This window comes from Vigna radiata, chromosome 2 (assembly GCF_000741045.1).
Source record: "Vigna radiata var. radiata cultivar VC1973A chromosome 2, Vradiata_ver6, whole genome shotgun sequence".
Taxonomy (NCBI): Eukaryota; Viridiplantae; Streptophyta; class Magnoliopsida; order Fabales; family Fabaceae; genus Vigna; species Vigna radiata.
Window position 1 is genome coordinate 11,220,312 of NC_028352.1, and position 24,766 is coordinate 11,245,077.

The window sequence follows — 24,766 nt, forward strand, 5'->3', positions numbered from 1 at the left end:
AATACTTATGAATGATTTCACAGGATGAATTTAAAACCAAAGAGGAAGTAGGATTTCTGCATTGCCAACATAAATTCCATGCATGTTGCATACGAAGATGGTTACGTGAAAAAAGTGTTTGCCCCATATGCAAATCAGAAGTATTAGATCATAAGTAGAAATTGGAATAGAAAACACTTATTTCATTATTAACATTGTCGATTTCATTTATTGAATGGTACTAGAACAGTGATAATCAAGTTGTACAAACATTAGTACGTTAACTTTATGAAATTATAATGTCAATTGTTCTTAGTTTTACGCAAATAATTCGATGTCATGCTTCCTTTTATTTGATGACAAAAATTGTTTTACATACATAGATAGTTCAATGTCATATTTTCACATTTTTTTTACATAGATGGTTGAATGTCTTATTTTCATGTATATGATAAAAAAAAAATTGTTTATATTGTAACATCTTTTATCCATGGTTTATGTATCATACATAATTGGAATCGTGTTAATTTGTTGTGAGAATATTCTATAAATGTAACTGTAAATAAATTTCAGTAATCATGGTTTTACTATTTTAATCAAGAATGTATTTTCTTATATATTAAAAGTTTGAAAAGGTCTAATTTTTGTTAAACAATGGGTAAATCCAAAATAAATAAAAAAATTCAATCAAATTTGTTATCTTTTAACACTAGGAGAAAATGTAAATTCATGAAAACATCAAAATTTTAATTTTAGGATATAGAATTATACTATGTTTTTGAAATTGTGAAACACTTCACCTTTTAATTTTTAATTAATGGTAGAAGTTATTGTTAGTGGGTGAATTTGAGGGTAGAACTTTCACTTCTTTATTTCAAAAGTCCTTTTGAAAATGTTGTTCAAAGATACTCTAATATCATATAAAATAAATATATTCTAAGCAATTATAAATTATTCATAACTGTATTATATACTGATGTATAATAAAGAAACGGGCTCATATAAAGTATAGTTATTATGTAATGCATTGAATGATAACCATTCTCTTGTTCGTGTTACAGTTAATTAGGAAACAGTAATAATTATATTGAATCAAATATTTTGTAACATTGTATTTTTATGTACTAATTAAAATTATTCTATTTTGTACAAAAATTCAAAAGTCATACATCAACTTTTTATAAATTCATTCATTATTTAGAGCAAACTTTTGAAAAAAAAAAACATACAAATGTAAAATAATATTTAATTATAAAGAAATCATATTTTTAAGGAATTAGCTTAAATGTAAAGATAACACATTTAATTGTATCAAAAGTTTGGCATATTCTGAAAATGTGATGAATATATAAGTTATTTTATTTTTTTCATTAAAGTTTCGTGCAGGTTTAATATAATATAATAAAAATTAATAGAAAATTATTTAAATAAATGTCTTGTTAGACTTCGATTATAGAAAAATCGAAACAAAAAGGAATATCATCACAAAAGTATTAAATTTTACGAGGTGTTATATTTTATATTACCGATCATTTTAACCCTACATAAAACAATGCCTATTACTAGAGCTTCCAAAACCATAGGGACTGAAAATGATTATATTATTTTAAAACTAAAATTAAAACTAAATATTGTTAAATAAAATAAACAGTAAACATTATTTAATATAATTAACTAATCAACTCAAGAAATAACATTATTCAATAATATAATGTTATTTAGGAAAAAATTTTGCAAAATACATAATAAAATAGTAAATCAGGTATCATATTCTTAAGTATTTATCAAAAAATATAAGGATAATATTTAGCATTTAGTTGCATCCAAATTTTGGCTTATTCTAAAAATGTGATGAATATATAAGTTATTTTGTTTCTATGGTGAAGTTTTGTTCAAGTTTGATATATATGATATAATAAAAATAAAAATAAAATATTTAAATAAATGCTCATGTTAGACTTCAGTTATAGCAAAGGAGTTATATTTTACATTACTGATAATTTTAACCCATAATAAATACATTTGTCTTTGGTTACGAAAATCGTTAAGAAAAACATTGTCGATAAATAATTACCGATACTTTTAATGAAGTTTTCAAATATTCTCACTACTTGTTGGGGTTTTCCAAAAATGCCCCTACTTATTGCGATCTACCAAAATGTCGTTACTTGTTACATTTTGAAGTTTTTCAAAATTATCATTACTTGTTGCGATTTTACAAAACCGTCGCTATTTACTGGGGCTTCCAAAATCATCAGGAATGAAAATTATTATAATTTTTCTATTTGGTATTATTGAATGTAATAATAAAATACACAGTCAAATTATTTAAAACTAAAATTAAATGTTTTTATATAAAATAAATGGTAAACATTATTCAATACAATTGATTGTTCAATATAAAAAATAACATTATTCAATAATAAAAATTAAAATAAACATGTTCAATAATAATAATTAAATTTGTTCTTGTTTATTATTTTCATCATTTTGTACACTTCCTTGATTATATACCTATAATATAAAATAATGATAAGTTAATAATGTTAAAAATCTGAAGATCAAGACTATTCGAATAAACAATAAATTCATTTATTTCTCCAACTTCTTATTTTTCATAATGCCTATAATAATAATTTAACCAAGAACACAATAATTATACTGATTTGAAATTCTCCACTAGCATGTTCACACTTTGAACAAAAAAAACTTGGGTTGTATCTTTCGTAAAAGACAACTTGAGCCGATTCAGTTAACACTCTTGGGAGATTCTTCAAAAACCATAGGTGGCCATTAATTTCCTTAAGTTTGATTCTTTGTAGACAATAGAGAGAACCAGGTGTGACAGTTAGGTTGATGTAAATTACATATTGACTCTGACAAATTTGTGTTTAAAATATCACATTCAATGAAATATACTTTCAAAACCACAAAGTTTGTGCTTAAAATGTTGTCTTCTATTAAAAGCCTATCAAAATTGGTGAATAAAGTAAAGATAACATAGGTTAATAAAAATAGGAAGCTTTATATAGATTTAAAGCCACACAAGTAATTTAATTAATAAGGATGACTATATGTTAAACATTTAAAACCATCAACTAGTCAATTCCTTCGCCAGAGTCAATGCATGACACCAAAATTTTGAAAAGAAAATACCATTAGTACTTCATAAAATATGATAAGATTTATTTTCAAATTTTACAAGTTCCAATTTTGCATCTCCGAGATCTATCTCTGACATTTTTTATCATCATAAAAATTGGAGAGATTGTTAGCAAAAAGAAGAAGATGAACTTCTTGCTTCAATTTTGATGATGTTGATTCATGGAGAAGTGTTGAAGATTTAAAGAATGTTTGGACTTAAGAGATACATTGAAAACTTAAGAATTTAGTTTTTAAAATCTTGTAATATGTATTTTATTTAAAATCAGTAGATCAAAAGTCAAAAGGTAGAACCTAACCAGCAAAACACTCAAGATAGTTTTATTTTTCTTAAAAATCCTTGAGATAATCGATTATCATAAAGTATAATCGATTTTATTTTCAAATTTTCTGAAAAGTCCCTAGAATAACTTTTCATGCAGAGGTTTAAGAGTGGTATGGTGGAGAAACTCTCAATGTTTATGAAAATGGAGGTTGTGAACTTGGTGCTTTATAGAAGAAAGTGCTTATCTTTGTGGGTCTAAATGGTGAAGCATATCTACTAAGAAAAGTCAATCTTGTTCATCCTGTTGTGGGTCAAAAGGAAGTGTTGTTCATATCTTATCTGTCAAAGGAGGTGTATTCTAAACCTATACTCTACTTCATTGTTGTAAATTGTTTGCTTATTATAGTTGATAAGTTAATCCTTTTTTTTTAAAAATGATTAACAACTGAACATAGGATCTTTTGATCTAAACTAGTATAAAAATAACTTATGCAAGCTTCGTTTGCTTACTCTATTTTGTTTACTTGTTATTATTCATAGTTATTTTTCTGACTTGTTAAAAAAAATTTAAAAAGTGAAAGTTTGTTAAAAAGAAACAATTTCTAACACAAGCAATTCACCCCTTATTGGGTTGTTGTCTACTCTTTAACAATTTCATTGTGTGTTTCCTACAATTGATATTAGAGTTTGCTTTGATAGTTATTCAAATTTTTCGAAAATGGTTGAACAATTTCAAACCTTTGTAGAAGGTGCATCTATTAACAAACCTCCTCCTTTTAATGGTGAAAATGCTTTATTATGGAAAGTTAGAATGCAAATCTTTATGGAATCTATTGATAGAGGTGTTTGGGGTGCTATTTTGAATGGACCATATTTTCCTAATATTGCTATAAATAATGTGCAGAAATCAAAACCATTTTCACAATGAATTAAGAAAGAAAATAGAAGGACTCGGTATGATGTTAGGGCTAAAAGTATTATTTCATCTACTTTATCTTTAGATGAGTTTTCTAGAATTTCTGTCTGTGAAAGTGCTTAGGAAATGTGGTAAACTTTAAGAGTCACTCATGATGAAGGCACAAATCATGTTAAGTTGACATTTTTTGATTCAATATCTTCATCAAGCAGCTCATCTAGCTTAAGTGACTATCATGAGGAAGCAAAATTGTGTTTAATGAGAAACAACGATGATATCGGAAGCCAAGTAAGTATTTCTTGTAGTGCTGTCAAAATGGGTCACCTGACCCAACCCGGTCCGGCTTACCACGGGTTGGTGGGTTAAACGGGTTGGCTCACTAACTCACTTAATTACAAGTTTTTTTTTTTAACTTCAAAAAGAATTACATTTTTTTTTAAATTCAATTTTTTTTTTTTGAAATTCAAATTTAAATAAATTTCACTCTAAAATGATGTTAAACTCCAAAGACAATTTAAAATTAAAAAAAAAGTAACATACAACTCAAATGTAATCCAAAAGCAAACTTAAAAAACGAATAAACAAGTTTATAATATTGATCATTTTTGTGTCACTTATTCATATATAATATTAAAGTCTTGAATTGATATATTTATAATATTTTACTCTCTTGAAACATCTTTTTGTTTATTCTCAATTACAATACAATAAAAAAAAAATGTTAACAAATAATATTGAAACACAAAATAATGAATAATTAAATTAAACTAGGTGGATTTATGAGTCAACCCGGCTCACAGTTCAACCCGGATGAGTTAGGTTCTAAGTGATCAAATTGAAAATTAACCCGTATAAAAAAAAAATAGATTTTTTCAAACCCAATTCAGTCCGAACCCATGGTGAGACAGATTGGCTCGTAGATTCTATTCCGTTTTGAGAACACTAATTTCCAATAATAATAATAATAATAATGATTTTGTTGATATGCAAAAAGCTTTTTTAGAATTACTTGATGAGTCTAAAAAAATAAATGTTATTCATGAAAAATTAAAACAAGATTTTAAAGAACTGAAGCTTAAATATGAAAAAACCTTAAATGAAGAAGTCATTTTAAAAATGAAATTTCTAATTTAGAAATGAAAGAAGTTTTAACTGTTGAATCTCTCAATGTCAGTCTTATAAGAGTCACACATGTTTGATATTAATATTATTGAGAATTTAATTGAAGTGGAGACCAAAAAAAAAAATTTAAAAAGCCAAATATTAAGAAAAATGATTTTCATAGAAAGAAATAAGCTCTTAAGAATAAGAATAAAAGACTTAGTTTTTCCACACATTGAGTGACTGAAAAGATAGGAAAAAAATAACTTATTTTAATATAGACTTTGATTAGGTGAGATGATTGTTCTCTACACCGTAACTCCTACGGTTCACTCATATCATCAAAATGAAGAATAAATTGGTCAAAATTTTAGAGAGAATAGAAGAGGAGTATGTTTAAAGAAATGGTAAATTTTATAAAATAGAACTTGATTAGTTGGTTTTCTAATTATAACTCAAGCTTTTGATAAAAAAGTTAATTAATATTATCTACTCCTATTCTTAAGTATTTTTCAGATCTTACATTAATATATATCTAATTTGACTTGGAATCCAGTGTAATGTAAATCCATAGTGACGTCTAAAATTGCTTTAAATAATTTTAACTTTTCATGTCTTAAACATAAATATAATTACTTTAAACAATTTAAAAATTTTCACATCTTAAATATAAATACAAGACATCAAATAAAATGGTCTGAGAATCCAAACACCAAATTAATCTTTAGTAAAACAATTATTATTTATATTTATATATTATTTAATGACTTTATTCTAATTGTTCTGGAAAATACTTCTCAAGTAGATTAAACTATTTAATTCTTACCAAATTATTTTTCACAATGTTAAAATTGTTGTACATTCAGAAGGGATTTTTTTAATGATGAAATTTCAATTTTGAAAATTACCTTTTAGAAAACCAACATTTATGATTAAATAAATGGGACATCAATTGCCTTTAAATTGCTCTGTATTTACTATCCATTGGTACAATAAAATAATTGAAGTTAGTATTAGAGAAGGTTTTGAAATTGCTGAAATTTATTTCAAAATATTTTGAAATTTTAACATTAGAAAATAATTGGGTTTTTTAACTTTTACTAAATTTCATCGTGTAAATGTATGGATGAAAGTTATAGTACATATTTGATTTGTAATTCAATGTAAATTCATAATTACATGTCAACTTAAATTATTTGTAAACAATTTCAATATTACCTTGTGTAAATGTAAACATGAGACTGCAAATATCAAAAAAGAAACTTTGAAATTCCAAACATCAAATATACACATAGATGCTATAATATGTCTACAAAATTATCACGGGCTTAATAATAAAACTTTATATCAGTGTTTAATTTTGATTCTTTATTTATAGTTGTCTAAACAGAATTCTTATAATTTTCCATCTTTCATCTAAAATTCCATGTAATAGTACAAATGCATTTGAAAACATAAATAATGTTTAAATAAAAATAATAAAATATAGGTTTCATTATTATTTTAATACATTACGGATTTTCTTCTACACTATACATATCGTAATATATTATACTGCCATTATAATTTTATTAATTATTAAATGAAATTTAAAGAAACTTAACTCGAACAATCAAAAACTATAAATACTAAATATGACTAATTGACCAATTAAAATTAAAAGTAACAATCACACAAAACAAAAACACCAAAATTAAAATTAAATCAAAGTATAAAATGAAGTGGTTTCACCAGAGTATGCCTCAACATTAGATTCAAGCCAGACGAGGATCAGGTTCTGCAGACATGCATCTGGAGGACCTTCAGAAAAGAGATAGCAATGTCAATAAAAAAAGAACATTTGACTATCGTTGTCCTTGAATAACAATATTACCTTTGAACAAAGACAATAAAAAATATTCTTATACTATCATATTTGACAATATTTTGAATGCTGAGAAAAACAACTGTCAACATTATAAAATCCACTTCAGTGTAAGCTACTAAGAGTAGCTTTTGTGTTTAGCTCTAAATATGACGTGAAAAATTAGCAAGACTTGCATTGAAAATATGTATCTATAATTACTCTTTGTTATCAGTGCTAGCATGATCTACATATTTTCACGGTTCTGTTCTGGACTCCATCTGGTGATTGTGCACTCTTCAACAGTATAGTTTGCAAGACATAATGGAGACTCGTTGTTACCAATTTTATTGATCTGTAGAACCAATAAGATTTTTGCAACACTTCCAACAAGTCGAGTTGTGCAATGAACATCAGACCATACTCTGAGTCTTCCATTCAGATCTTTATGTTCCCCCTCTGATAAAACAAGCACACCATACTCAGAATGGACCCGAGATGGATGGTGGCGATATATAACAAAGTCTACACCATATTGAGATCCTGACCGTACTACCCAGTTTTTCATTCGAAGGTGGGAATAAGCCTTGTAGAAACAAGGGAATGTTTCTTTCTTTGACTTCATGTAATGCCACAACTCTTCATCATTTTGGGGACCAGTACCACTGCCGTTAATCTTAAGGCATTTCAAGGAATAACATAAGTAGAATGCCTCCTCAAAACTTAATTGAAACCAGTGTTTGTCCTTTTCAATTGTTCTCACAGGTCGACCAAAGCATGCTTTATCAAGCAGATCAAGTTGCTCTGCTCCCACAGCTAACTGTACATTGTTATCAGAGAGAAATCCACAAGTATCTGATTGAACTAGAGAAGACTTGAGTTCAAATACAATCTTTGACATGGGTTCCTTGAGCGCCCCGGCTTCTGCGTCCTTTTTAGCTTTTGCATCTTTTCCTTTCCATCTTGGTGCCATTTGAACTTACAAAATGAGTAAACAAATGTGTCAAATCCAGGTTAGTGCTGCTTTAACAAACTTTACTAAAATAAAGGTAATGGCAGATGATATGATATAATTCAAGTTCGCCCCCAAAAATAGAAAGAATGTTGAGAAAAGCTTTACTAGTCAACTCCATTTGCTTGGACAACTCAAAATTTATAAACACGAGCAAATTTGTACTCTTACTAACACGACCGTTAAGTAAATTACATGACTCAAAGTCCTAACAAGAATTACAGTGCTTAAACTATATTAATTTACTTTGGATTTAGTAAAAACAAAATTAAAAGACAGTTATAACCCAATAGAAAAATATAATGTCAAATTTAGAGGGGGGGAGGGGACATGGTAAGAGAGGATCCAACCTTAAATATTTTCTTACCATATCAATTATATGTGCTGAAAATTAACAAATCAAATTCTCATAAAATAGAAATGGTCTCAGACTCGGCTTAGAAAAAACGAACTACCATCTCAATTCTATACTTAATCAATACATTATGAGGCGAAATAGACATCTTATTACAAACCAATTATGATGTGCATTAATCTATTTCAACATTTAAATTTTAAGATGAAAATCAAAAGGAAATGAAAAATTTCACCAAATAAATGCTACCCAATCTGCCATCTTGCTACAAAACGAGCTCAAGTGGTATTATTACTTGTAAGAGAAAGTTTACTGTAGATAAGAAATCATGCAACTGAACATAGACATAATAATAAATTCATATATCTGTACAAAGTTGAACCCCAAGGTTGACCGAAGCTTAATTTTACAGTTTAGTATAAGTACGTAAAAAAACCAAATAAAAAATATGCTTAATTATTGAACAAGTAGAATTCCTTCTTAATGACCTCCACATATATATCACTTGGAACAAAATGACAAAGAAGCAAACAATTCATAACAGAAATATTTTGCTTCAGTTGTACACCATTTCACCTAATAAAATTTCAATGTATCTCACATTTTACTCCCTTAATTGCAAGATTCCACTTATGAAGTCCCAAAATTTCCCATTTTGCATATGAAATTAATCTTCCTTGTTAACATTAATATAATGACCAGTCCATGATTTATATATAAAAAATCCCCAAAAGCAGACCATTCCTTTATCTTCTCCTACCACTATACAACTCACAGAACCACCAAAAAGGAATCTCTATTTTAAAAGTGGGATTCTATGGGAAACCAGTTATTTAAATCTTACACAGCGTTGTCTATATGGCAAATTTACACACATATTGTGAACTGAATAGGTTTACAAAAAGGATGCTAACTAAAATTCATACCGCTACCAATAACTCCCACAGCCGAATTTGGTGCCTAAAATCCCCAATGAAATTCAAATTAGCTTGGAAATTAGTAGAAGGCATTCAACTCCATTACCAATCCTTTTGAACGAAAATGCTTGGATTTCTACCATGTTTTAAGTAGTTGCAGAGAATACAGGAGAACATAGGAAGAGTAAAAAAAAATCAACAACACAATGATAGAAAATAATAGAACAAAACAAATATTAAATAACATTGCAATTCAAGGTTAAGCTTCTTATCCCCTTTCTCCTTCCTAATCTAAAGTATCGACCAATTCAGAAAATTACACCTACGCAGTGGATATTTCAATGTTAAAAAACGCACAATAAAAAGGAAACTCCGTGAAAACAAGAAAAGAATGAACTAGGTTGAAGCAAAACACTGAGAAAGAGAAACGTAGACTGGGATGGGTCATACAGCATATACCTTGAATAAAGAAAAGGAAAAATAATCATGTTTTAAAGCATCGAATGGATATTCTAAAACAATGACGAACCGATTTGTTGATTCGTCCAGTGAGAAAGGTGCGATAAGGAAATATATGGTTCAGGCATTTTGTCAAACAGTTACTGACATATCAATACCATGGTTTTCTTTTCTCGTTTGTTTCAAAGTCCTTTTGGGAACTTATTCCAGATTCAATATAAGCACAAAAACCAGTAAAGATGAACAACATAAACATGCATACAAGAAAAATCAATTTTAGAGAATAAAACTGATATAACAAGGAAGGGAGAATAACAGTAACAGTAAAAAGCTCTATGTCTATCCTAATCACTTCTGTTACTTACGAAGTTAATTCTACTGTGGATTGGAATTGAGCGAGGACCATAATATTCTCCAATAAACTAATAACAGTAAAAAGCTCTATGTCTACCCAAATCAAATGACCTCTGCCTAAATCTCTAATTTACCAAAACCTTTAATTTACCAATGAGAATGAAAGACCTGCAAAAACAAAGAGGAGTAAAGGGATGAACCTGATGAGGCTTCTGCGGTGAGGATTTAGGACGAGGATAACGGTGAGGGCGGAGGGTTTGGGTTTCCGGTCAGGGTTTTTGGTGACGGTGGATTTGGGTTTCCTATGAGGTTTTCCATAACGGGTGTTCGCGTGACCAATGTGAAATGTTTGAAGGTTCCACTAGAATGAAAGCTCACGATAAGGAATGAAGGTTCTTGAAACGAGGGAGAAAGGTTTTCAAAATGTATTTCAAGTAGAAAGGTTATGCGAAGGGAAAGGGTTACGCATTTTATTTAGTTTAATTTAATTATATAACTTTTTAAAATATTTAATTAATTTCTTTTCATTAAACTAACCTTAGATTTAGAATTTAGAGTTTAGATTAAATAATTTAATATATAAATTTTAACGTTAATTTAAAAAAAAAAGAATTAAATTAAAATTTTTTAACCTGAAAGAATTTCCGGCCTTTCAGGAAAAGTGTTTCTTTTTTACTACTTGACAATAGAATATGTAACTTTTAACCCTTCATGAAATCAATCCAAATTCCAATTGAACTGCATCAATTATACAAATCAACGGCACATTTAGATATGGACAAATGAAACTGAACTGTACTGCATTGTTAAAAACTACATTAAACTAAAAATTAATTGGTTTGATTGAACTGAACTGAACTTAAAAATAGTTCAATTGAACTGAACTATATTTTACTCTATTAAACTATACTAAACTGAACTGCTCTAAATTGTACTTAACTATAGTATAATTTGAACTGAACTATAGTTTTGAGAAAAAAAAAATCTAAAACAGACACTGACAGAACAAAATAAGTAATCACTGTAAGTTCAAATCTGTCCCATGTGTTGGTACCTAAAACCAAGAAGCAGTTTTATGAACACAAGACCTGATAACATCCTTCTGTATACGATAAACAACATTCAGAAAGTGTAAACACAATACACTGCTTGGTTTCTGAAAGAGCCTGCAATGGTTGCAGAGACAAAAGCATATGCAGAGTTCATTGACCCACCAGAGAATGGACATGCGGCTAAGACACCTACACCGGCCACAAAGCCATGTTATGAGTGAATGGCTATATTTTAGGGATGGTAATTATTCTAAATGTCTTATTGGATATAAATGCCTACCTCTGCTCAAGTCAAACTTAAGTAGTTAGTCGAGTCATTAGTGTACCAACGTAATCAAAACCATAGAAAAGAATGAATCCCTTAGACAAACCCTATCAACTACTTCCTAAGTCCTTGAACCCGGTCAAAAGGAAGCATTGAGTGTTGGTGTGCAAATAGATACAAAGCAATTGTTGAAGCTGATGTGGTACAAGCAGTTGCAGCTCTGCAGAAAGGGGCCCCCAAGATCATCTGTTTAGGCCAACTCTTGCAAGATCATCTTCTCCGGGATATCAAATCAACACTCACCAATGACAAGTTCAACAAGGCTATGCTTGATTAATATAATATGATATTGATCAAATTATAAATATATGTTATACCTTGTTTATCATGTTCTTCCTAATTGAAAGAACACTATAATCCTGAATGAAATTATTGACATATGAGAAATGCACAAAAAAGGGAGGGAGAGAAGTGCATGAAAATTTTGTCCAAATTGATAGATTGGAAAACTGTGGAACAGTTGGCGCTAAAAGCCAACAAGATATCCGTGATACAAGGAAGGATTTATCCTTAAAATCAAGGTGATGCAATTTCAATGGCTCTTCTAGCCCATGATTACAAACATCAAACAGAACAGTTAACGTGTCCACATGAGATTTCTCCAACACCATTGCTTGGTCACTGCCATTATTTGGTAACTTCCCTGTCTTTTCTCCAACACCATTAAATCAAATTACAAAAAACTAAAACTGTTTATTCTATAACAAGATAACTATATCAGACAAAACTAGTTCTTCTTCAAAACAAGAAAAACACAAGCATTGAATATTGAATGTTTAATGTTTAAGTTTATTCTATAAGAAGATAACTATATCAGACAAAACTAATTCTATTGCACGGTTTAATGTTTACTACCCTGCAAGAATTGAATACTCAATGTAAAAACGAGAATATGCACTCATATTAGTTGACTTCTTCAACCCATTCTTACTATCTTATTAGTGTTTTCTTTAATCTTTGTTCCAATTAATTACACATCATCATTTACACAATTACATCTGGTGATGAACATTAGCAACATTACTACCGCATTTGGAATAAAATCTAAGACCAGCAAATACAAACCAAAGCATAATGATTCCCCAAAATCCACACAGATTTCTCCTAAACTTTGTCCTGCTTCAATCAAAACAAACTAATTATCCAATTTCACCCCTAAACGCAGAGTTAACAGAAAAAACAGCGTTAACCAATGTACCCAATGGACAAAAAGTAAAAAGATCATATAACACCCTTCGAAAGCAACAATCTTTCATTAGTTTCCATCAAATTCCTCCTAAAAAAGTCTAAGCTTTGAACAACATACAAAGCTATAACATACATAATCTTAAAAGAAACTCAAAATTAACAAAGAACAAGATAAACACAACACAAGTCATTGAACTGAGGACATTAACTGGTGTCTTTCTCAAAACCCTACAAAGTAAAGCAGCAGCACAAAGAGGTAAAAGCAAAGATAGGCAAGCTCGGACACAATAATTAAATCACTGCTTACCTTGACGGTCGGTGCGACAGCGAACACAGCAGATTCCCTCGACAAACGATGCAGCAACAACCACGACAAGGACGATTGGAGGAATAGCAAATGTGGCAGGGACCCTCGACGACTAGCCTCCTCCCTCAACCCCAACCTCGCTTAAGCCACAAATGTCAAAGTCACGGTGGGCAGTGGTCGCGTCACGGCAGAAGTAGGGCAGGGTCACCGTAGAATGGGTTTTCATTTTCGTAGGTTAGGGCAGTGTCTGATTCACGTTTTAAAATGAAGAGTGATGGAAAAACATTAAAAATAAGCAAATGGTTTTCAGTTAACTGTACTGAAAAACTAATAAGTTTAGTTTTTTTTTTAACTAAATTAGATAATAGTTTAATTAGTTTTTGGTAGAAACGGATTTGTAATTTTTAGTATAAAATAGTACATTTAATTATAAAACAGTATAGTTAAAGTTATTTTATCCGGCCCTAAGCATATTCATATTACAGATGCAGAAAGTGAAGCACTGGATCAAGGGTTAACAAATTATCCCTCTTACTTCAATATATTCTAATGCACAAAGGAGAAATAAATAAAAAATAATAATAATAAGTATCCAATGTACCATTTATCAGAAAAATAAATCTTATATAGAAACATTTCCTTTTTAAGATAAAAATTGTCATCAAACATCTCTAAGAGTTATTGATGTCACTATATTGCTAAGAGTATTTATAATAATAACTATGTTAATCAGAAGAAAAAATATTTTTTTTTTAGTTTGGCTACTCAATACAAATATCTCTTAGTAATCTACATCATAAAACTAAGTGTAACCTTTAATCACAAGTCATGTTTTGTACTTTTCAACAATTTTATCAATTTTATATTTAATTGTAAGTATGCATTTGTAGTTCATAGTTTTCTTCCCTTTTAGTAAGGACACAGGACACAGAATCCCAAGTTTGTTTTTTTTCTAAAGTTGTCATCTCATTAATCATTGTTTTGGTCCATCTAGGATCTGTCAAAACTCCTTATATATTACTAAGAATAGAAATGGAAGATAATTTAGATGCAAATGATGCATATGACTAGGATAACTTATGAGATGACACATATTTACTAATGGGATATTTAACTTTGGCTTGGAAGTATGGTTCATATTTAGGTGGAGGTTGACCACAGTTAGAACGGGGTGGAAGATTATATTGAAAAGTTGTAGACTGAGTGTTTGGTGTATTGTTGGTCTCATGCAGACAATAATCAATTTTATAATTGATTATCTAAATTAGTATTATCAAGGGTAGGATCAAGAGAAACAATTTCATGATTAATTTCATCTACATTAATATTACCAGAGATAGGATCATAAGGTATCTCTAAAGAGTTAAGTCGAACCTGTGAGAAGATTGAGTCAATTGGTTATGATCAAAAGACATTGTACTATCCAAAAAAAAAAGTGTTCTTATTTAGGATTGGCTCACTTCTTGCAGAATAATCCTCACACAATAATTTATCTTTACAATATAATTTTATATCTAAGATATCAAACTTACTATCATCATTATGCACTTCACTTTCAATGTCTCCCTGAAATGTAGAATCAACATAAAAAAATTTATGCTCATTAAATGTAACATCCAAGAGATATAAAATTTCTTTGATGGTGGATGGTAAGCATGATACCCAACAAAAAAAAAAACGCTCATTCTTCAAGATTTGTACGTTGATATGAGTGTAAGTGAACATATATAACTTATCCAAAAACATGAAGGGGTAAATAAACTATGGAAGGAAGGATACAATTATTACACAACACATCTAAAGGTCTTCAAAAGTTAAGCACACTAGAAGGGTTCAATTAATTAAATAAACTACACAGCTCACAACCTCAAATCATAAATGAGATCGGACAATACCATCTATCAAAAATTATCTTATCACCTGTGATGTATGTCTATTTTTCCTCTCAGCCACTCCATTTTGTTGGAGTGAATAAGGACATGTAGTTTGATGCAAAATGCCTTTAGAGTTCATGAACTCTATTAAATCAATCGTAAAATATTCTTCTTCATTGTCTGATCGAATCACCTTAATAGTTGTGTTAAATTGTCTAACGATCATATAATGGAAGGAACGAACCATATCACACACATCACTTTTATCTTTAAGTGAAAACACCCAGGTTACCTTAGTATGATCATCAACAAAACTGATAAACCATTTTTTTTCATTATGTGTACATTGTGGGGCAGGGTCCCAAATATCTGTGTGAATTAATGAAAAAGGAAAATCAGTTTTTTTATTTTGACTTTTTTTTTCAGAACACAAGTTTCACAAAGAAAATCAGAAATATTACATTTATGATATAATGATGGAATTGATGTTTTTAGATAACTAAAAGAGGGATGCCCCAACCGTCTATGCCATAACTAAATTTTCTTTCTGTTTTAATCTTGTATGTGTTCATTCGCAAGACAATCCAGCACTCCCTTATGAAATGGATGTTCTGAAAAAGACAATGGGTTAGGTAAAATGAAGCAACACAAGAATGTGATTTGATTAACCTGCTGAGAGATAAGATTACAGTTCAATGTAGGAACAAATAAAACATCAGGAATCCATAAGGAGGGTGAGAGGGATATAGTACCTACATCTTCAATAGGAGATGAGACCTATTGACATTGATAATAACAGTTTTAGAACAATTAAAGGAAAAAATATTAAATTTATAAGGATCACAAGTTATATGATTAGTAACACTTGAATCAATTATCCAATCATTATCCTTAGCAACAACAAAAACATTAAGAACAGAGTAAGATATACCTAACTTGGTCACAAATCCGACAACAATAGAAATATGGCTCTTGGAAGTAGCGAAAGTCCCATAGTCATGTTTCTTCGATTTATTTTTATCAGAAGGAGCCATCAGAAATATTCAATGAAATAAGAAGCATTGATTCTTATGTTGTAGAGGTTGTGGGTGTTTGGCTCTTGATACCATATAAAAATGTTTAAAGAATAATTCTCATGGTCATTTAAAGATTAGTGTACCATATATATACATACAAGATCCTATAATTTTTCATCTATTAAACGAATGACAATTGCAAAAATCTATGCAAATTATAATAATGTCTAAATTATAGCTAACACAATATTTGGTTATCTAATATTTGTTAAACCTGGAAAGGTAAAACATGTGTAATCTTCTTAATGATTAGTGGAAACTTAAGAGTTCTTAAGGAAGAATTAAACCATGATAAAAATGTGCTGAATTGTTTTGCTCTTTAAAATGTTTTCCATTTGCACTCTTCATAAAACCAAATGTCTAAACATCTTAATAAAATTATATATCTTTGCAATCTATTAGATGTTATTTTGCAAAAGAATTTTAAAAACATTATTCTTCCCTCTAGTGTTTTTATGTGATTTCATAAATAAGTTGTAATTATGCTTAGTTAATAATTTTGTCCCACTTTAGAAAGGGATTAAACTACTCTATTTAAAAAACAAGTAAGTTGAGTTAAAATTTCAAATTAATAACTAAATTGAATAAGAGTGTATCATATGACACATGAATACACATAACAATGTTAATATTGACTTGAAACATAACAATTTAAAAAATAAATAAAATGAAAATAAAAATACTGCAATGTGATATGTGATATATAAATGTTAATCTAACTAAAAGAATTTAATTAAATTTTAAAAAAAATTTAAAGATTGAAGTGAATCAAAGAAAAATTAAGAGTCTAATTAAATTTTTCGTATCAATAAGAAGATAACAAAATTTGACCCAAAAAAAAAGCCAAAAAAAGAGAAAAATTCAATATTCAATATTCAGTAAATGATATTATAAAAAACCGGTGAACGGTTAGGGTAGGTAACTATTGAATATATTTATTTATAATTCACAAGGTGCTATACGGTCTCACGATCGCTTATGACACAGGACATCTGTTTCTCCAATAATATTTTTATTAAAATTATAAATAATATATCAAATAGTAAATAATAATGCATATCTTTTTATTTAGATAAGAATGTAAAATTTAAATTAATAAAAGATTATATTTAAATTTATCAAAGTAAACTAGTATAATAAAATAATAATTTTTTTAAGTTTTAACTATTGTATAAATTTGAGTATTTTTAATAAAAAAATATCTTTTCATCTCCGATAGACGTGAACTTCCACGTTGAAAATGAAAAAAATACAAATAACAGTCAATTCGTGCTACTGTAGACAAAAGTCATACAACAGAAATTTTCTTAACAATTATTAAGCCTCAATTAAGTATTTAAAAAATTCAACCGTGTAAATATGCAAATTTGGGTGTATTGGCTAATAAACATAATTGACTCGGGTTTAATTGAAAGAAGGAATTGAACAAATCCAAATTCTAGAGGTGTCGTAACGGGTCATCCAGTTCAATCATTCATCACGAGTTGATCATTTAGGTTTTATTCATTTGAGTGAATTTGAGGGAGAGCAACTGAGTGGATTTGAGAAGATTTGAAGGTAATTCTTTTTTGCTGTTTATTTGAGTAAATTTAGAGGTAAACGAGAGTGGATTTCGAAGTAAAGTTTGTGAGAATTAGTGTAAGATTTAATTTATGTGACCGATTAAAGAAATTTACATCCAATTAACTCTCATTATCTTCAAATCTAAACAACAACAAAAAATTATCTTCAAATCCTCTCAATTACTCTCGTCGAAATCCACTCAAATGAACAACGTACGCCTTATTGAGTAAATCAAATCCGACTCATTTATTAACGAATCAGAAATATTCGAACCCGGCTCTACCTACCACAGGTTGGTGAGTAAATAGGTTGACTCACTTAGTTACAATTTTTTTTTTTAAATAAAAAAAATTATAAACTTTATATAATTCGAATCTAAAAAAATTTCACTCCCAACATGATGTTTAATTAATTTTGAAAATAGACAATTTGTATAATTTTTTCAAAAAAAAATAATAAATATTTTTTTATAAAATTAAAATTAAATTTTAAGAAAATAGAATTAGGTAGGTGGGTTGATTGGCCAACGCGGCCCACCACGAGTTCAATCTGCATGAACCGGGTTTAAGTAAGTTAGGTTGAAATCTGACTCGCATAAAATAAATACAATTTTTTCAAACTCAACCCGGCCTGAACCCGTGGTGGACCAGGTTGACCTGTGGATTGCGACCCATTTTGAAAGTTCTACCAAATTTTAAGTGCTAATGGATTCAATTTCTTTAAACATCTCATGTTAAAGTCGTTCGAAGGAAAAAAAAAAATCTAATCAGATATCATAAAATATTTCCTAGAAAAAAATTAATCATTTAGTGATCAATAATTGAAAAATAATTTGACTATGTTCCATAAATTATGTATTGCACGACTATCCGGTTAATCTTGATTTGGACATTTCAAACGGTCATTCATGTTAAAAATATAACAATACACTATTCTTAAAACTCTCCAACTATGATTAACCAGTATCAAATCTTTAACAGCAAAAAAACATAGCAAAAGGTCGAACATTTAAACCACTAGTAACTCATTCGCCAATAAACCATTGATCTGGATCTCACACCCAAAACAAACTATATTTATAATCTCTTTTTCATACCAATACTAATTGACGACTTCATATTTCTAAAACATTAAAACTATTTTACTTTATATGCTCTGCGTGTAAAGAATTTTGTTTTTCTTGAAAAAGCAATTGAGAGTCCTCACAACTCCCATTTCATTTACCATTTCCATTGTATTGAATATTATTGGTGAATTCCTATGTGCAAACCTCTTCAAATCTGTGTTTCACGTGGAAAATCATTGCTGGCATGACAGTGAATCGAATTTGAATCCAGCCTTTTAAATGACGAAGGATAAGGATAGGAACGGAGTGGCAATTTCGTTTCAAACAACCACTGGGACCGTACGTCACTTTCATTATCACTAAATCGTTCTTTTGTGAACACTAGATGTTGTGCCCCCAATCATAACTAGTAGTCATTTTCATTTCAGGGTCATGAAATTGAACAAGAATAACGTAAAGAAAGAGCATGCCATATACATAAAATCTTTTATGATGATGTGACAACATTTTCCCACCATTTACCATTTTACAACTCCATGCATTGGCATCATATAGTTACCATTTTCTCACAGGATTTTGTATAGTTGAATGTCCTAGACTCCTAGGCCTTGTATAGTCACCCATCTACTTAGAGAAGCCAAAACTTGGAAGAAGATTAGAACAACTTATAGTTGGCATTTTGTTGCATGGACCACAGCAACTAGCTTTCTCCAAAGCAATGGATAAGGTATGACTTCCAAGGCCATATGCATCCTATGCTTGCCTCTATCAATAAGTGATTCCTATCACGAATCCTCCTATTAGTCCTTTCTTTATGTAGAAGTATTATTGGATGGTTTTGAACAATTATAAAGGCTAAAACTACGGTAGAAGTATTGGTAGTTGGTTCTGAACATGTTTAAAGGCTAAAAGTAGAATACCAAGTGAACTGGTCAGAGATTAATGACTTTGATATCAACAGAGCTTGGAAGTTCTCTCAAAGTGGTTCTCTCTTTAGGCATGACGGAGGTCAGTGATAAAGGGTTAGAATCTTACAAATGACTAATAATACTTAAAATTAGTGAGAAATTTGACAAAGTAACCGTAAATGTCTTAAATGTGAAATTTCACAACTGATAATATGACTAGTTTATGAGGATGTTTTAAAAATAAATTGGATTGAATTAGAGGTTTGAGAAAAACAGTTTGATCAAAAAAATAAACCGTATATGGTTAATCAAATTGAACTAAACCAAATCAAATAAAAAAATATTTGTGGGTGAATTCACTTTCCTTTCTATTTGACTGTCAGTGTTTTTTTGACCAGTTAGGCCAACTCAGTGGATTGGCCTGGTGTAGTCAAGGTAAAAAATCACAAAGTATACACCTTTGTTTATCTAGTGTATAATTCTACTCCCCAAAAACTTATGACAAATACTACAGATAGGAAAAAATTGGGATAACAAAAGATAGAAATCAACAATGTGATGAAGAGACATGCAGAAACAATAAAAAGTGTTGTACAAGAAGGCAGTGATATATCACATAAGAATATCATTGTTCATTTCATATATAACTACTTGAGAGAATGGTAATAAATAATTACACATAACTCAGCATTAATTTGCAACTTCTCTAACATAGAATACATCTGGATCAATGGGCTGTTGTATTCTACGCAAGGATGTGCTATAACTAAAGATAAAAAGGAAGTATCAATCAGAATAAAAGGAGACACAAAATTAGGCAGCATAGGAGGAAACAACTTATTCTGCTGAGTGATTTATCAACGTGCATCAAATGTCTGCTCATCCTTGGGTTGCTGATCCCTGAAAGATTGTACGAATTAGCATATGAATGCATGTTTGTCACCTGGTTACCAAACACCCTTGCATATATCATCTCACCAAAGATTCCAAATGTGTTGTCTAGTGAACCACTTGTTCTGAGCATCGGTGAGGTATAACCGTTTGGAACTGAGTTGAATTGCTGAGTATAATAAGGATTACTGTAGGGATGATGATAACTTTGAGAAATAGGTTGGGAAACACTGCTGGTATTCAATAATCTGGGACCATGTGGTCTTTGTGGTATGACAGTCCCAACTTGATGTGTTTTCCCCTTAGAAGGTCTTGTGGTAAGGCCACGGCCATATAATGGAACAAGGGAAGATTGAGAAACTTCTGATTTGCATACTGGACATCGTGGACTCTGTTGCTCTTCACTGTCAAAAGAGGTACGTTCAAAATGAAGCCATTTGTATATGCATGGCCAGCAATAAAGATGACCACAGAGTGTGACCACTGGTTCTTGCACACACTCAAGGCAGATGTTGCAGTCAAAGCCACTAGAGGCATTTATATCAGAATCTGCAATAACTTCATTGGAAGATTTCCACTTTTCGTTTTGGGGCACAATCTCCTCCAAGTTATCTAAGGCCATTTTTTCCCTTCAGTTTTCCAATGTTTACTTTCACAGATAACTGAACCTGAAATGCACAAGCACATCTTGTGAGTTGAGTGCCTCATGTTATTACAGATTGGTGCACAGTTAAATGAAGTTTTTTTATGATGAGAGGGTTTAAGTTTTAAAAAACACTCAAAACTAAAGGTTGAAGTAAGAAATGTCAACCAACCAAATGAAATGCAGTGTTTACATCATCTATAGATTAGGAGAAATATGGTCACTTAGTTAACAATTTTAGTTTTAAGTTTCCATAAAAATAACTAGTATTTATAAAAAAAATAAAAAATAAAACAAAGTCTTCAGATCAAATCAAAAGGTTTACGGGATAATATTAGAGCAGCAACATTATTCACAGATTTTTGGAAACAACCTTTCTATAAAGGGTGTTGATTATTTTCATCAAGGCATTACTTGGTTGGTGAGGTTGTGGTCGACTTTGGCTAGAGTTGACAAGTTCAAAGTTATGGATGACAAACCCCTCCTAGCTACCAAATATTTATGTTTAAAGAATAATATTTTGAAAACTAAAATTAACGTAAAAAGATTTTAACTGATTCAAATGCTAAATTTGGGAAGAACCAACTGATTCAACTCTCCAGCCACCTTTAAGTAGACCTTATGATGGAAAAAAATATATATAATTGGAAAATTGGAGACTAATCAATCATCACAGACCCTACTTTGAATACAAAGTCTGTGGTGCGATGCGACCATAATTATTCTATTTTATTTCCTCAAAATCGTTGAAAATCGATTTGCAATTTCTCGATAGATTAAATAACATAACATGGTTATGTCGGATAAAGAAGCACACAACCTTAATATTTTTATCAAATAAGAACTCATCATAATTTGTTATTATGCACTCATAAATTATATTTGTCAAAATTTGCATTTCTCTCTCTATCTAACCATATCACATTATCCAAATCCTTTTAAAATTACTCCACATAATCTCTGTTCCTGGAAAATAAAGAGGTTATGGCGATAATGATTTCAAATCTACAATCACTTGCGGTCAATGATTGCCAGAAAAATGACAATTACAGCTACAGAAAATAAACATATCAGTACTTTGACAGATTGAAACAATTGCAGTCAAAACTCACCGATCTACTTAAATAAACTAATTTCAAGAATTTTCCCCACAGATGTTCTCTTTCCAAGACGATAGGTTCATAATACTGTTAGACACTAAATATATTATATAAATATCTTTATCAGCTGAAATTCAACCCTTTATTCTTTACATAATCAAAGACTAGTTACCTTTCAATAGACTTAACTTTCGCTAATAGTCAATGCAATTTTCTTATTATCCTAATTACATTATATAAGAGATAATTATCGTTAGGCTAACAGAAAAGGTTCTTCCAATTGAAAGAAGCAATTCAATAGATAAATATCTCTCAAAGCAAAAGAAAGGTCAAAAAGACAGAGAAATATGTCCAAAATCTCAGGGATGTCCTGTATCATGCATATCAAGTACTCTGAAGGGAAAAAAATGTTTCTGATATCAACCATCCATCACCAAATCACTTTTTGCAGGAACAAGAAAATTCTGTAGGATTTCCTTCTCGCTATCTCGTTTTAAAAACAATTTTCGAAAACAATTTCATACTGCATCAATTTTGTGTAGGAACTAAAATCAGTTCTCAAAAAATAGAAATCAAACACACCCTAAACAAAGTTATCTCTAGATCTGCCACGAGAGAAAACAAAATTTAGCCATCAATGAACAGTGGAGTACAGTGGCGTGTGTTGAACATGAAAAAGCAAGAGACAGTGGTATTTGTTTCAATCTATTAGAAACATATAAATCAGGATCTCAATCATCATCGCACAGTATTGATAGTTACTTCATAAGTTTCCTTGCGCAAAGTTAAAGCGCATCCATTGAAGACCAAGCAGTTCCCACAACAACAACAACAACAAAAACCATTTTTGATGGAAAATTTCAACACCCAGATGAACACAAGAGACCAAGAACACATAAATAAGGTGAGTAAAGGAAAATAAAAACGAAAGTGCATGACCCATGTTTTCATATGGTATGCAGAAAAAGAGAAAGAGAGAAAGGGAGGAGTTTGAATACTTACAGGTGAGAAGAGAAGGGAAGTTTGCAATTAGAATTACAAGTCGTCGAAAGGTTGATAGAAAAGAAGAAAAGTGAGGTTGAAGGATAGAGACCGAAGGATGAAGGAAGGAAGCAGAACAATGAAGTTGAGGTACGAGGGAAGGAAGAACTCGCGGATAATAAGATTTTATAATAGAATAATTAGACCCTAATCGTGACTATGGTATGAATTCCGCGGGCCAAATAATAAATAAATAAATAAATAAATGTGAAAAATCTTATTATATGAAAATAATTATAAAATATAAATATGAGGAGTTTAGTTTATCATGTACTATCATCATCTTCATCTATACGCAATATTTTTATCTTGTTTTTCCTTTTTAATTCTTTGTCCTTTCATTTTTATTTTCTTTTACATTTATTTTGTTGGTATAGTAGACATCCTCTCATTGAAACTACAAGAGAAAATAAAAACACTTTTATCCTTGAAACATCCAATTCTACTTAAATTGAAACAAATAATGTGAGAGATGTTAATAATCTAATGCAACAATGGACTATAGGATGAGGAAGCATTAGTTTAAAAAAGGTTGGATTAAAGAACATAAGTTTGTTTTTTTGTGATTAAAATATAATAAGACAAAATGTTTAAAATAAAATAACAAATCTAGTCCTTGAAATTATGTGTTGTTCTAAAATTATAAGAAAATTCACATAATTTTTATTTATTATTTATGCAAAGTAGATAATATATTACTATTATTATATCATATTCTGGATCATGATGATAAGAATGCTATCAGGAAGAAGAGTTATAAGTAACTTTTACACTCGTGAAAATTGTTTATATTGCGAGAAATCTGTATCTAATTTTTATTATATATAAAAGTTTGTTTAACCAACAATAAACATGTATTACCAGAAACGAAATTAATATAACATCTAATAATAAGCCTAGAAGAATATATAATAATAGAATAAAATACAGCATAAGATTAAGGTGAGACAATTATTAGTGGCAGACAATTTCACAAATTTTAAATGTGTCTATTAAAGGAAAGTACTTTAAATTTCTCAGATAAAATATTATTTGTGCATGCACTTAGAATTAAATTCTTATTGGTATGTTTAAAAAAATTCATCAATTGGATGATGATACTTATTTCTGTTGGCTGTACTTGTTTAAAAAATTCAACACTTTTTATTAAATTATCATACATTTAAAAATATGAATTATTTTACATACTCCAATAAATATCTCCAATAGAATTATTAAAAAAGTGATCCAATAAAAGTTTTTAAATCTCTTTATTATAAATAATCCAAATATATATTTTAATCATATATTATAACTAAATTTTGATATTTTGATATAATAGTTATTATTTACCATGTGTTATTCTTTATTATATTATTATTATAAATCA

At 29.5% G+C, this 24,766-nt stretch overlaps 2 protein-coding genes across 5 annotated transcripts; both read right to left on the bottom strand.

Moving 5' to 3' along the window:
- Window positions 1-7,050: 7,050 nt before the first annotated feature.
- On the bottom strand, window positions 7,051-13,512 carry LOC106756438 (tRNA-splicing endonuclease subunit Sen2-1). 3 transcript variants are annotated; one of them, XR_002667177.1, is made up of 3 exons: window positions 13,236-13,512; window positions 7,464-8,244; window positions 7,051-7,223 (listed from the first exon to the last, which is right to left on the bottom strand). XR_002667177.1 is itself a non-coding variant. In XM_014638871.2 (3 exons), exon 2 carries the CDS (start codon window positions 8,237-8,239, stop codon window positions 7,514-7,516), a length of 726 nt encoding a protein of 241 aa, XP_014494357.1. In that variant the 5' UTR covers window positions 8,240-8,244; window positions 13,236-13,512; the 3' UTR covers window positions 7,051-7,223; window positions 7,489-7,513. The 3 variants fall into 3 exon arrangements, 2 of the variants coding, with proteins under 2 accessions (XP_014494357.1, XP_014494356.1); XM_014638871.2 differs by having other exon boundaries at window positions 7,489-8,244; XM_014638870.2 differs by lacking the exon at window positions 7,051-7,223 and having other exon boundaries at window positions 7,355-8,244.
- A 6,779-nt stretch (window positions 13,513-20,291) lies between these two features.
- On the bottom strand, window positions 20,292-23,523 carry LOC106756477 (E3 ubiquitin-protein ligase RMA1H1). Of its 2 annotated transcripts, XM_014638922.2 has the most exons (3): window positions 23,359-23,523; window positions 20,701-21,281; window positions 20,292-20,622 (listed from the first exon to the last, which is right to left on the bottom strand). In XM_014638922.2, exons 2-3 carry the CDS (start codon window positions 21,233-21,235, stop codon window positions 20,513-20,515), a joined length of 645 nt encoding a protein of 214 aa, XP_014494408.1. In that variant the 5' UTR covers window positions 21,236-21,281; window positions 23,359-23,523; the 3' UTR covers window positions 20,292-20,512. The 2 variants fall into 2 exon arrangements, with proteins under 2 accessions (XP_014494408.1, XP_014494407.1); XM_014638921.2 differs by having other exon boundaries at window positions 20,292-21,281; window positions 23,359-23,521.
- Window positions 23,524-24,766: the final 1,243 nt, after the last annotated feature.